The sequence below is a fragment of the Columba livia genome, chromosome 1 (genome assembly GCF_036013475.1).
Source record: "Columba livia isolate bColLiv1 breed racing homer chromosome 1, bColLiv1.pat.W.v2, whole genome shotgun sequence".
NCBI lineage: Eukaryota > Metazoa > Chordata > Aves > Columbiformes > Columbidae > Columba > Columba livia.
The window spans coordinates 32,576,559-32,591,691 of NC_088602.1; the positions used below are offsets into that span (position 1 = coordinate 32,576,559).

The 15,133-nt window shown below is 39.4% G+C and overlaps 2 protein-coding genes across 4 annotated transcripts in view; one reads left to right on the forward strand and one right to left on the reverse strand.

The window, feature by feature from the left end:
* Window positions 1-15,133, reverse strand: part of GTF2F2 (general transcription factor IIF subunit 2) — a 96,168-nt gene that overhangs the window by 59,379 nt on the left and 21,656 nt on the right. The gene's annotated exons all lie outside the window — the stretch shown is intronic.
* KCTD4 (potassium channel tetramerization domain containing 4) lies at window positions 2,473-5,311 on the forward strand. Of its 2 annotated transcripts, none has more exons than XM_065054250.1 (2): window positions 2,473-2,886; window positions 3,869-5,311. In XM_065054250.1, the coding sequence occupies exon 2, from the start codon at window positions 4,077-4,079 to the stop codon at window positions 4,848-4,850; it is 774 nt and encodes a 257-aa protein (XP_064910322.1). In that variant the 5' UTR covers window positions 2,473-2,886; window positions 3,869-4,076; the 3' UTR covers window positions 4,851-5,311. The 2 variants fall into 2 exon arrangements, with proteins under 2 accessions (XP_064910322.1, XP_021142466.1); XM_021286791.2 differs by having other exon boundaries at window positions 3,900-5,311.

The following is a 15,133-nucleotide window of genomic DNA, read 5'->3' on the forward strand; positions in this document are numbered from 1 at the left end:
AGCATCACCTGCTTTGCTGAATAAATTGTAATAAAAAGGGGAAAAAAATTTGACACAATCAATTTTCCTTCTACCCACACTGATTGATATGATATTAATCTTCATTAATTTTTTGACTGATTGACTTCCGAATCAGATGTTTTACTATTTTTCATACAGTCCCTTTTTGTTTTTAAATACTTGGGCCATCCAATTCACCCTTTAAATACTGGCATAGCATTCGCTTTTTCAGTATTGTAGAACTGCAGTGCTCAAAAATTATTTAAAATATCAACAGCAATCGTTGATAGAGTTTCTTAGACAGCTCTTTAAAAAGTTCTGAATGCAAATTGTTCAGACTTGCTGATTTGAAAATCTTCAGTTTTAATGAGTGTGTAGAGCTTGTCTTCAATAGCTGTTAATCAACATCCTGGAGTTATTGGAATGAGAATGTCTATGCCACCAACACTGCGAGACAGTAGCTACTGAATGGTTTAATTGTCCAACAACCTAGCCAGTTTTCTGTGTTATAACATTGAGCAAATAGTAAATTGCCTCAATAACCCAAACAGATTTCATTAGCACAGCTTCCTAATACACTTCAAGAATTCTCTGCCTCTTATAGCTGAGATATGTCCTCCTATCCTTTTGTACTGTAAAATATAAAAGTAGCTGGTTTTGGTAACCCAGGTCATTTCTACTGACAACAGACTCTCAGTGAAACTGCTGCTGCTGTTCAGACACGTAAGTAAACTGAAGCACAGGTAAAGTACCAAGTTCCCTGAGGTGTGCTCCAGTCCTGAATCCTCAGCTCCATGACATGCTCAAGTTTCCAGACCAGGAGGTTCAGGAGGAGGATGGAAGTTGAGGAGGAGTGAGGTTATTTTCCAAAAGGAAACATGCAGGACAGAATGAGGGCAGGTGCCCAGTCCCCTCCTTTTTGGATTTGTTTTCCTGTGTAGCTGACAAACATCAGTGCTGCATTTTCACTCTGTCCGGGATGGCTTGTCTGACAATGAAGAAACTGAAAAGCTCTGTGGATTGTCCTCCTGGTGCAGCCCAAAGGGTAAGTTGGAAATGGAGTACTACTACTACTGCTACAGCCACTCTCTGAAGTGCGTGCAAGAACGCTTAGCATCTTTTCTGACTTAACTGGGAACCAAAACAATATCCATTCAATTGCTGGATTCCCATGCTATTCCTCTTACCCGAACGGCAAATCCCGCTAATGATTTGTCAAGCAGATGTGACTTCAGGATTGAGAGCTACCAACATCGGCAAGCAGGACAGTGCAGAAACAAAACAGTTCACTCAGGGCGCAGGAGAGCACACAGAAGCAAGATGCTCCATCTCGGTTCCAGTGGGAAGCAAGAAGATCTGGGATGCACTGGGCACATCTCAGCTACCACACGCCGGGTGCACAACACAAAGACAATAAGAGCATAAGAATGGTCAAAGCCCTAACTTGATTGTGAGAAATACTTGCATACCTTTACCAAAATGAACTTTTGCGTGGACAAAGGGGCAAAAAAAGGAAATATGGTTCCTCTAGGCATAGCTACACTGTCAGAAAACAGTGAACGATATGAAACCACCCCACTAAAATTACATTTGCTGCAATACCATATGTATCACCAAGTGCACAGGAAGAACGAGGGCTCTTCAGAAAAGTTGTAGTATGGCACAGAAAGTGGAAAATTTTCATAAAGATATGCCAGGCTTTCATTTTGTCTTGCAGACGACTGTCAGCTGTAGAGAAGTAAAGTTACATGGGTTTGTGGTGGTGAAAATTTTACAGCAGCTCTACATTTTTCAAGTCTCAAAGGTTTAAATGTAAATATTCATGATCTCCACAGAGTATATTTTCCACATCAAATCGATTTTGAATATTTTATCCTACAAAACGCTAAAATGATTTTGCATGATCTTTCAAAGAATAGTTACTGGTTCACAAAAGTGGAAAATTTCAACTGCAAGTGTTAGAACATGGAGAGGAGGATGAGCATGAAAAAATAAGTGAGCAGATACTGTTCTGTAACTGCTGCCTCTTAAAATACAGACAGCTTAGCTGCTTGTGAAAGATTTCATATCTTCTACAAATCCCAGCTCTCCTTGGAAATCCTCACTTACTTGTGCCAGGACATCCCTAGTTCAGCTTCAAAGCATTTCGAGATCACTGTGTAAGGTCAAAGCACCACAGGAATAGTTCTCTTAGGGTTTAACAGCCACTGACATGGTTCAACACTGTAGCTATGTGCAACCTAAGCACATTAACTGAATTTGCCATCACTTGACAACAAATTAAATTTGAATGGACGTCTCTTGTAATGGAAAAAAAAAAACCCACACAAAAACACTACATACTTGAAACTAACTGGATCTTTTATTTTCTCAATTCTTCACTCAGTAATTGTGAAAGGAGTTAATTTTGAAAAAAAAAGTCCAAATCTTTAAAAAATAGAAACAGGTGGAAACCTCTTCAACTGAAGTTATGCTGAATGTATCAATGGCATCAAAGAGTTAAAGTTAAAACCATGACTAATTCCTGATAAATTAAATCTAATGAATAATGTCTGCTTAATGTATCACACAGCAGCAGAAAAATTTAGCATATCAGTGCTAGGGATACCCTGGCAAGGAGTAGAGTAGGTAAAAAAAGTGCATTTATTTCTACTAGATTCAGTTATCAACTAACAAAATATTATAGTGATGACTCTACAGTATCGAAAAGCAGCCTTAGAGACAGCGGGAGCAGTAGGAATGAAATAATTAGAAACAAAGCAGAAGAATTTACAGAGGAATAATCTGACTTTTCATTGTTAATCGGGCAAAGCAGGAGAGATCGACCTGTGAAGTGAAAAATACATCTTGAAAAAGATGGGACGTGTTCTCTGGGTCCAGCCCAAGGTAAGCGCTGGCTCCCACCCGTGCCGGGGAAGGCGATGCTGCAGCTCCTCTCCGCTGTGCCGAGAGCTTCCCCTTTCCTGCTCCGGGCTGCAAATGTTTAAAGGGGAAACCTTTCTCTAAGAAGCGACTAAGAGAGAGCCTCAAAGCACAGATTCAAGGGGACAAGACAGCCGTTTGATTCATGTGCGCTCTGCCGATGTTTCCCCTCTCCCCGCACCCAATGTTGCTAAGCTATAATGTTATGTGGCGTTCACAGCTATCTGTAGGCACACTAACCCTTTGTTCCACAGGGCAGATGAGTTGTTTCTGTCGAGAGAGAAGAAACTGATGCTAGATAGCCTCGGTGACTTAAAAAACACCACTGATATAAAATAGTAAATCTCCTTTCTCAAATAGTTTTTACCTATGGCATAGAGAAAGGCAAAAAGCAAAGCCTAATCAGGCTGCACTTGTATTGGTGTGGATACTCCCACCGACTCCTAATGGAACCTGTCACCACAAACTCCAAACAGTCAGACTAGCAAGTCCTCAGCATCGCTTCCAGAGTATCTTCTGTGAAAACATCTCACCACTGCTCAGCTGTCCGATAAACGAGGAATATGTATGTGCACACACTCCACAGACGACCCCCTCCTTGTACAGACGGGGGGACACGTTTCCTTTCAGTGTCGTCCTGCTGAACGTACCACGTATTGTAATCAGTACAAAAAAAACCAGGGGAAAAATGCTTTGTGAAAATTAAAATCCTTGAAACACAAACAAAGCTATCTGTTTAACACCATAAGTGCTAAGCACAATTTGGCCAGCCAATACTACAAATACATCTTAAAGTATTACAAATAAGGTGTCCTTTAGAACAGTAGTATGCATTTCTGTGAACAACCCCCAAAACTATGTAAACTTCTCAGACTTAAAGGAAAGAGACACACAGCTGTTATACCCTTCTTCCCTTATACAGTTAAATGCAAATTCTCCTTTACAGTCATATTCCTGATATCTCCCTGCATACACAGCTGATACGCCACCTACTGCAAACCCGGGCTGACAGTCGGAGCAATGCTAGCAGCATTTCCATTCCAACATCGTGCCGGAGCTGAATAAAGGTGCTTTAAAACAGGAGAAAAGAGAAACCTCTTTGCCAGCTGACAAGAACCAAGCAAGAGAGCTGGCTTTTTGTCCTCGCTTCGATAATGGAGAGAAAAATAAGCAGAAGAGAAAAGGAATGTGAAGAAAAACACAGCAACTCCGAGGGCTCTGAGCAAGACAAGGACTATAAAACGTCTCTGATTACTCTGAATGTTGGTGGCTATCTATATATCACACAAAAACAGACATTAACCAAGTACCCAGATTCTTTTCTGGAAGGGATCATAAACGGAAAAATAATGTGCCCGTTCGATGCAGACGGTCACTACTTCATAGACAGAGATGGACTCCTTTTCAGACACATTCTCAACTTCCTACGAAATGGAGAACTTCTGCTACCAGAAGGATTTCGAGAAAATCAACTTTTGGCACAAGAAGCAGAATTTTTCCAGCTTAAAGTACTCTCGGATGCAGTGAAATCAAGGTGGGAGAAGGAACAGCTAGCATCTCGAGAGACCACCTTCCTGGAAATAACTGACAGCCACGACCGTTCACAAGGACTTAGAATCTTTTGTAATGCTCCTGATTTCATTGCAAAAATAAAATCCAGAATTGTACTGGTGTCCAAAAGCCGGCTGGATGGATTTCCAGAGGAGTTTTCAGTTTCTTCAAATATTATCCAATTCAAGTACTTCATAAAGTCTGAAAATGGTACACGACTGGTACTGAAGGAGGACAACACCTTTGTCTGCACCCTGGAAACTCTTAAGTTTGAGGCTATAATGATGGCTTTAAAATGTGGATTTAGACTGCTGACCAGTCTGGATTGTTCAAAAGGGTCGATTGTTCACAGTGATGCACTTCATTTTATCAAGTAATCACAAAGGCAAAGGAAAGGAGCATGCAGCCAGTAAACCTCCTCGACCTGCAGCCTCCCGGCATCACAAATAATGTATCTAACTAGCCTTGTACCACTGAGCTCGGCTGCTAATCAATTGATGTGAGCTAATGGTATGTAAATCTCATAATGACATCCATCTCTGGCTTACTTAAGCTGAATGAAAATTTGATGCCTGAATTTAATAAAAATTCTCTGCTAAACGTTGTAAACACAGATTGAATGCTTTATGCTATTTGTAAAATGTTTTCTCAATTCTGTCTTTCAACCAGCAAGTCTAGCTGAATTTTTGTGTACTTGTATGACTAACGTGCACACACCTAACTGCTCTGCTGAACAGCAGGGAGAATATTTTCATATAATAAGCAGGCTTAAAACATGTTTTGCTTATAATGAATTCCGAATGGCTTTTAACTGGAATAAATGATTTTTGAATGTTCATTAGTGTTTACGCTAGTCTATTGTACTGAGTTTACAAAAACGAGATTGCAAGAGGATTTAAAATTAATCAACTTGATTTTAAAGTTAAATGATCTGTCAACCCACTTAAAACCGTATTTATAGCTGTGTTACTACATTAATAACAATCACCAAAAACATGTAAGCCAACCAATGTTATGGGGATTAGTTCTATTATGGGAAATGAATCTGCACAGAATGTTAAATTTTCCAAACATATATGCCTATCAAATGCTAACTAAAAATACTTGACATAAAGTTTCATGTAACAGGTTTCCAGTAATGACATCCTACAATGCCTAAGTCACTATCTCCTACTAATCATTTGTGCTCATAAGGACGGGGAATTAACAGAGCCCTTGCTTTGCACAATGGCTTACTAAAAGCAACTAGTACTATTAGTTTTGAGCAGACCACCTGCTGGCATTTAAGTTGCATCACTCTAAGAAACAGAATACATAGCTTCTTTTGTCTTATCTCCACTGTTTAGCAAATCTTCTCATTTATACTTTAAACAAAGTTCTAATAGCTTCTGTGGAACAACTGTAACTAATTTAACCACAAGCATTACAAGCCAGGCACTCCGCAAAAGCAGACTGGAACATCATCACAAAAGGCAAGAGGAAGCTGCACTATGTTCAAGATTTGTCCATCAGTGAACCAAACCATCATTCACAGCTCATACGAACCCAAAATTCAAGAAAAAATACTATTAAAGAAAGAAAAAACAACTAAGTAGTTTCTTAACTTTCCCAAAACGACAATTTTGTACAGAAAAAAAATACTAAGGACATCAACAATATTCAGTACAACCCATACTAGAAGTGACAACCGAGGAAAAGAGCTAACACAAGACGGGCTGTGAACAGTTTTCTTCTGGATTTTAGAGGGAACAAATCCATCCTTAGGTGTAGTGACTGGGAATACGAATGCAAGTTCCACTTATCCCTCGACAAGAAACTCTATTTCATTCGATACATACAATAGGTGTTGTTAACTTGGTCCCTTGCCAGAGTTGAATGAAGAGAGGGACTCTACATCTCCAGACCAGGCAGTAGTGACTGAAAGATATTCCAACAAGATTTAATCAAATGGGTAAATCTGGCCCCTCCAGAATACTCCAACAGAATGAACCCACTGTCTAGAAACAATGAACTTTTCTATCCAGTCCCTATGTTATGGACTTACAGACCATAAAAGATGCGGCTCTAAGTGGAACTTTTCCAAACTGAACTCTTTAAAAATCAGATCACTCTACATTTCTGGCATACATACTTCAGAACTGTTAATGTATCCCAAAACTTCTCTGAGCTCGTCCAAATTCATTAACTATCTACAAAAAAAGGATATATAGTAAAAGACAATTCTTTATGTACACCATCACTGTCTCATCCTCCCTTTCCCTCCCCGAGTCATTTTCAAATTGATATCTTCAAAAAAATCCTCATTAACTACTAACCCTGTACATACGCAAATCTATAGGACTTCTGTGAAAGTTGCCCTAAAAGAAATCCAAAACCCCACTGATCTAGGACAAGAGCTAAAACCACCATCACACAGAACAATGACATGAAAAGCCCCTTATGGACACAATTCTTTACGTGAACAAGGGACAAGACAATCTAAAAAAAGCTCCATAACTAGTTTACAACTTTTAAAGAACCTTGCTCTCTGTGCTGTCAGATACACAGCCAGCATAAGCACAGAATCTGGAGGAGGTTGTTGCTCCTAGGATGTCAAATCATCCATTTTCACTTAAATGCTTTTGGTTTTATCCTTCACTCGTAATGGATCTTTGATTGAGATTTGAAGTGTCATTGCAATTGAAAAGGAAAAAGAAAAATAACAAATGTAATTTTTTATTTCAAACAATTAATATACCTACACATTAACTAAAGTATTTTGTGGTTGTTTGCCTTTCAGTTGGGCTCTTATGGTGCCAAACATCAAGGAATCATTAGCACTTCACTATCAGAAAGCAGTAGCAGTTTTTCATCATAGCATGACTTCACTCATGAAAATGCAGTAGGGAATATGACCGGTCTGCATTTGTTGTAGAAAATACTTTTGTAACATAAGCTGCTCACAAGCTGGTAATCACAGGTAAAATTTAAGCCATCTGAAAAATCTCCTAATAATATTCTATAGCTCTTCTTAAAAGATTTACTGCAATGCTTTTATTTGCCAGGCTTTTGGTTCTAAGTACTTACCTTCACTAATAACCTATGAAAGAGAACTTGAACCCCCTATTTTTTTTTTAAGTGAAAATGTACATCCCTAATCATTAGTAAAAATAAATCCCTGTGTTGTTTTATTTTTGTTATTTAGAATTCAATGATTCATTACCTTAAATGCTATTCACTGCATTTTTAAAACATATTTCTATGTAAGTAACATGACATCTACGGCATATATGTTAAGCCATCTGCTATAATACTAACTTCAATCTTGTCTTCTTTTCCCATTTTCATGAGCGCTCATGCATTTCTACAAGTGGCAGGGTTTTACATTTTTACATGCCATCTCTGATTGAAGACACCTCACTCAGCTGTTTGACTCACACAGAGGAAACAGAAGGAAGATGAGGGTAAAAAATTCATTCTCTTCCCTGTTCACATTGAATCACACCGTTATCAGCCACAATCGAGCACTTCAAACTGGTTATAAAGTTAAATAATTTTTCAAACCAGGGTGTGGGGCGGGTGTCTTGCTTTGGTATATGAACAAAATGACCACATAAAAACTCCATACTGTGACTAATGTTTCCTTTTTTTTACTCCATAAATATACTAAATATAACAGAAATATATTTTGCATATGTTCAGCCCCTCAGGTGGATACTTGTGTTCCACCACTGTAGGGTATGCCAGAAAAGGTACCCAGTTATACATAAGTTACCTTTTCTGTCTTTCTATAAGGTTGGAAATGTAATATTTAATACTACTACAACAACAAGAAAACTGCAAAACCAAGTGTTTAAGTCAGAAATACAGTTGTTCTAACAACATTACTTAGAATATGATGTGCATGCAAGGTATTTTTATTCCTCTTTCTCTAAGACTTGGGCCACCATGAACTTATAAGAACAGTCCTAAAAGTATCAGGAAAGAACAACAGCTTCCATAATTTCTCTGATGATCTCCAATTGCTCAGGTAGGAGTAAAAAGGAACTTCCCCCCCTTCCCCAAGGAGGCACTAAGCCTGTTCCCAGGCTTGGGCAGCTCCACCTGCCTCCCTGCCTGTGTTTTTTGGGTGGAGAAAGGGGCCACTGAGCAGAAAGGACAGAGGGAGTTGAAGGCAGGAATGACCCCCATACACTACAAGAAGAATATCCTTGTCCTTATGAATTCCTTGAATGACTGCTCATGAAACTATATAGCTGCCAAATTGTCCCAAATACCCACACTTTGACGCCCATCTTTTCTATCGATGGAGGAAGAGCCAAGGGCTCTTTTATCCCACTTGGCAGTACACTAGCATAGGTACCAAGAATTTGGTTTATTTCTATATAAGGACAAAACCTAAAAGTGGTTGCACTACGTCAGACTAAGGTCTGTTTAGCCCAGTGGCCCTGGTGACTGTGAACTGTTTCCATTCCCTGATCCTTCACATCTCTGGGCAAAATCCCCATTTTTGATGCTTTGACCCTCACATCCATTCCCTTCTCTTGTTCCTCCCCCTCATCATACTGCTACTTTTCATTTTTCTCTCCCTGTACTCTTCTTTTTTCACCAGGTGTGCTGTGGGGCTTTGTTAGGGATGCCTTAGAAAGAATATAAAACCAGAAAAAACATATTTGATGCTCCCTTCAAGTTATTTCCTCCATCTCCAGCCACTTACTGCTTAATGATTTCCAGAGCCAGATGTGGTTTCTGGAGGTAGCCTTGATGCTGTGACACACACAGCTTGCACAACAAGGTCACATTACAGCTCCAACTCCACATCTCCAGTACCTGCACACCCACTGAACAGCGTTTCACAGCACCACAATAGCACTGTTGACATTTTTAAATACCCACGTCTTATTTTTAATTGCCTTTTTGCATTTGTACCTGTTACAATTGTGTAAGTGACAACTGGTCACTTCTGCAGCAGGTAATATTTGTCTAGATCTTAAAGGGGAAAAAAAATTACACCATCATTTGCAACAATCAGTGGTACCGCTATTTTCATCTCTTATTTAAAAGCATTACAAGGTTCCCGTTCAATAAAATGTGAACTGCTTAAGAAAATTATCTTCCTCCTTTTCTCCGTATTAGTACACAAGCAGAATAAGGGCAAGCAACAAATACTATAATTTCATAACGGCAGTGCCTTGTCCATGAATTTATTTGAGTAGAAGGGTCATGTTGCCCTAATTCTGTTAACTAATGAATCAGGATTGGGGATGAAGAGGATGAGTTAACCTGGGTCTATGACAAAAATAAATATTATTTTCTTAGGCTACCATTATTTCATCTTTGCTAAATAACTACTGGCTAACCCTAATTTTGTCTCCTGTCCTGCAACAAATAGCAGAAATTTTTAGATTGACAGGAAAGGGTTGGACTCGATGATCTCTGAGGTCTTTTCCAACCCAGTCGATTCTGTGATTCTGTGTGTGAAAGTGACTCCTAGTTACAAAGCTGAAGGTATTTTCATATGAAGAGATAGGCTTCCATAATTTACTAGGTTGAAAGAAAAACAATTGATAAGGCATGAGAAATTTAAGATCAGAAAATTAACACTATGCTTTTTAATTAGTTTTGATATACATAGGACTTACAGAATGTCTATCACAGAAAACACTGTCTCAAAACACTGCCTCTATAAATCATCATCATTTACAATAAAATGCCAGAAAACAAGAAGTGAGGCAAGGGCTGGGGAAGGCAGGAGGGAGATGTACGATGACACCTGAAGAACACGGATGAGCAAGCACTAGGAAAAAGAAAATACAGTTGCCTTTCTTTCTGAAACAAATTGCATAATATCCTGTAGAATTAGAAAACCGATTTCTTTTCCTAAAAGAGTGTGTAGTAGGAGTACCATACACAGCTAAAGCAACCATCTCCCAAAAAGCTGTTTCTATTTGCGCTGGTATAACATCATTGCCATTATCGTTTAACACTACATTTGTTCATTTTAAGCTTCAGAAAATAATACTACTCTGCCACTTCAGAAAAAAAAACGTTCACAAAGCTGGTACAATAATTATAGCTGTAAACAGCAGCTACTCATTTAAAACACTGTTAGAACATGATTGACATGCAAGTTCAACATATTAACATTTCAAAACTAAGTAGCTAGAAGATGACTTATAAATTGAGCTATTCTGAAGGTTTGTAAACTTCCCCTGATAACACAAAAATGACTAGAGTATTGCCTTGTTTACTGGTGGTGTGACTTTGGGGGAGATAACCTTGATTTACAGAGTTCATAAAACCCATCATCCTTCTGGACATTAAAGGTGGATTCCACTAGTTCCACTTCAAGTATTATTTCAGTTACCTGAAAAACTAAATCTATATGCTTTTCCAGGATACAACTTTTCTTTTTTGCCTTTGACAGAACCCCACTCCAAGCTTTCAACAGCAGCTGTTTCCCAGGTATGGAAAGCCTGTCCAAGAGGAGGTAGCAGCTTTTCTTGCTCACATATCCCGAAGGGAGATTCGGTGTACCATGCACGGGGCTGGCACTTCACCAGCTGCAGGAGTGCACCAAGAAGATGAGAATTCAGATTTTAAAGCCCAAGGTTGCTTGCTAGGGAAATGCCCCAGGAAGATGAGGATCCAAAGAGCTTGTTAGAGCCATGGGTCTGATGCTCAGGGAAACTGGAAGTGCTGGTATCTCTGAGGGAACAGGGTGGTGAGAGAGACCACAACACCTGGGCAGTGGGAGATGAAGAGGAGGGACAAGGGACTCTGTGTCAGTGATCATCACCTGGGGGCCTTGGGTTTATGGAGAAGGCACAGATGCCAACACAGAGGTCATATAACACAAGTAATGCCTAATTATCCTGAAACCACTATATATTTTTTTTTAATTAGAAAAAAAAAAAAAATCCCTTTGGCTTTTCATATGTGTCATTTCAGAAAGGCAATTTTCTTTTTTGCAGCGCAAGTCAGAGAAATTCACTTTAAAAAAAAATTGTTAATAGAAAGCCTCAAGCTACAAATCTCCTGCTGCAGCCCCACAGAAAGCTGCTTGTTATCTCAAAGGAGGTTCTTGATTTTGTACCATAGCAAACAGATGAAGGAAAAAAAAAAGAACAAGTCAGAGGTGGACACAGACTCTTTCAATTAGGAAGAAAAAATTAAGCAAACAAACTAGCAATGAACAGGCTAGGCATCAAAAAACCGTAAACAGAACAAGCAGCTGTAACACCAAACTCAGTCATTTATTGCCTCGCTACTAGTTAAATAAAGCCTTTGGCAAGTATTAGGGATAAAGCAGTACATTTTCTCAATGCTGAAACTGGTAGTCTCAAAGGAGACAAATTAAAGGTCCTGCAAGCCAGGCTGATAAGAATCAGCTAAACAGAGAAAAAGCTATTCTCAGGTTAAGAGTCTTATCAATACTTTATCTAAGGCGTGCAGCATTGCCAGGGCTTGTGATGTTTCCAACACGTTTTCTAAAATGAACAGCAAATAATGTTCTTTCCCGACAGGGCAGAAATCTAACATGTAGGCTATCTTATGCCTTCTCATATGATAATAAAAGTCCACCTCTGTAAGGCTTTTTTTGCCAGGTGCAGATGATAGTTTTAGGGTTTGCCCACAGAGTACTGTGCAGAAATCCCCAAGATAACCTGCATGAGTAAGACAATTTGCTGAAGCACAGCTCCTCTATTGCCACAAGATGCTGGGGCTGGAAAAGCCTTAGAGCTCAGGAAGAGCATGAAATAAGCCCTGCGAGACTGTTTCCAGCCTCAAGCATCCAGAAAGCCCAGGTCATACTGTGCTGCAGCCTCCAGTGCTCTCGCAGCTGCAGTTAGCAAAGGCAACACACAACCTTAGAAGAGCCACTCTTGCTTTTGCCTTCACTGCCTTCCCCCTCAAAAGTTCCTTCTGCGGTTAAAGGGAAGAAACTTCAACTATTCCCAATGCAAGCTGTGTAGCAACAGCACAGAACTGGGGGAAAAAAGATAGGGGAAAAAATAAAAAGCAGAGCCTGAGAGTAACAGTACTGGATGAAGCTCAGCATTGTGACTTCAGCAAAGTGGCCAAAAGCAGATAGATATCCAGGAAGAAGCCTAAGGGCAGAGCAGACATATAATTCTTGCAGGTGTGCATCCCAGTGTCCACCAGACTTTTGTGGCTTGAGGTCTCTTAAATCAGATGTCCTCCCAGTCTCAGTACTCTTGGTGGATTTTCTTTCACATACCTCTTTGGTCTCCTCTAAGGTCATGTAAGTCTTCAGCAAATAGCACCTTCACATCTACATCTTCTGGCAAGGAATTCAACAGCTCTGAGTACAGAATCACCTCTTTTTATTTACTTTGAAACTGCCTCCTGCTCGCTTTACATCTGCCACACACCAGTCTTGTACCAGCCAAGGCAGCAAGCATTTGATCTCCCTCTGCCCTTTGATCCATCATTCAAGGCTCTAATTTGTGATACTGCAAAGGTCTGAACCCATCAAATGCAATCGTGCTGGTAGGTGGGTGAACTGCAATAATCAGCAAAATCCCTCACATAAGACAAACACGATTTGTGGGGTCACAATTTGTGATGCCAGGCACGGCTGAAATTCCTGGAATGTCTCAAGAGTCAGAAGGGAAGACTAAGAACTCAGATATGAGCCAAAATCATCCTTCTGCTCAGTGCAATGCTTCGACGAGCTGGATGCGGACATCACTGATAGACAGAATAGGCTCGTGGGATTAACTCCCGCTGTTTTATATCAGGTTCTGTTCTCAGGATGGAGACTGCATGACAATAAACACATCAGTGTTGCCCAGACAAACATAAATATTAGAATATTCATACAGTATACTAAAATAAACAGCCAGACCCTAAAGACACAAAGGCCAGCTATGCAAGTTCTTAAAAAATTTAACTCTAGTTAGCATTGACCTACATTAAATCCATGTCCTTTTTGCTGATCTACCAGTGCACCTTCCCTAATTCTCCACAGTATTTATTATAACCAGGATGACAGACTTTGATTATATACTACATATGCCTTAAGGCAGGAATTGCTGCTTCTTTGTGCTTTTTAACAGCTACAAATGGAGTCTCGATACTGATTATGGCTCCTGGAATACTACTGGGAAGTTCATATTTTAAGTTTTGTTGCATTTATCTGCCAAGAAAAAGAGTTATATTTTCCAGACAAAAACAGTTTATGTGGCTTGCAAATGACAGATTACATAGCTAAATTATCTTCAGCACCAAGTTTTGAGCTAGTATTTAGATTAAGAATTACTGTTTTATTCCTCCTGATGATAATTTTTCAGCTCAAATTCCAGTTTTGAAGTAGAATTAATATATGTTAACTGCTCTAAAGTGGCTGAAATCAAATGTGCACTTAGCAGCTTCATGCAGTTCTGTCTCATAACGCAAGAACTCTGTGCCTTTAACAAAAAGTTGCTGATTTTAACACATGGAGTTCAGTGTTTATCAAAGTGCTTACACTGAATTTCCAATATTCCAACACATATATAATCAACATCTGATTTCTTTTTTGCAACATCAAAAAATGAAGCAAATGAGAACTATCGACAATTCAAATGTTGTGTGTTTATGTCTGCAGTCAAACATGTACGTTCACAATTGGCAAAAATTTAATCCTAGGTTCACACTATACTGTCTGCAGCAGCTCAGACAATTTATTCTTTTTAGCAAAAGTCAAATCAGAAATGGTCCCAATGGTGTCTCTCCCTCCACTAGGATGTATTTGTATTACTCACTGGCAGGTTTAGGGAAAAGAGATGACTAACACCTTGTCCTAAAGCATGTTAAGTACTGAAGGCTGCTATTTGCTATAAACTTACGTCAAAGACTTTAAGACATGAAATTTGGATACAACGGGAGTTCAACTGGCTTGAAGTACGTCCAAGAATTTCAATAAGTAGGTTGCACATGAACACTCCTGGATATAAACATTCTTCAAGGAAAAGATGCATATGTCATCTGTGTACAGAGCTGATACGCACCTCTACCCTTCCCAAAAGCAACACTGTGCTTTGAAAACTACCTTGTCAAAGCTTAGGCAACATTATAATAAATTGCTGCCCATGCAACTTCCATTTAATGCAATTCCACAAGGACAGTACCTAATTACATTTGTTCTTACATGAGAATACATTGCTTTACCGTATCATTCTCAACAGACTACTCAGGCTCAGGGCAGAAGTTTCTGGGCATTTTCACTGGGCGGCGGGGGGGGGGGCGGGGGGTGAAGTCACATTTTAATTGGCAGAAATGTTCATTTCTCACAGCTTCTGTAACCACAACAGCACTTCCAAGTAGGTGCAAGCAAAGCCATAGGCAAACAGGAGCAACACACACATACCTGGGTTTAAATCACTTGCTCAGCATCATATGGGAACAAGAAGAGACAATTCTAATTTCTCTTTTCCTTTAGCTGAGTGTGTAATTTGCTACACCCCTTTCACATTTAACAGAAACCAGCCTTCAGGCACTAAACAACATTGGTTGGATCCCTGAGCACTGTTTATCACACACACTAATCAAACAGGATTTTTGCATGGAACAAGGGATCTAAAATTATCAAGCTGTGTATGCAAAAGGAGCTCAAATTTAGTTAAGGTAAACTTGTTTCAGGTGTGCCTTAATTCCTGAATATTTTGACTGTAAC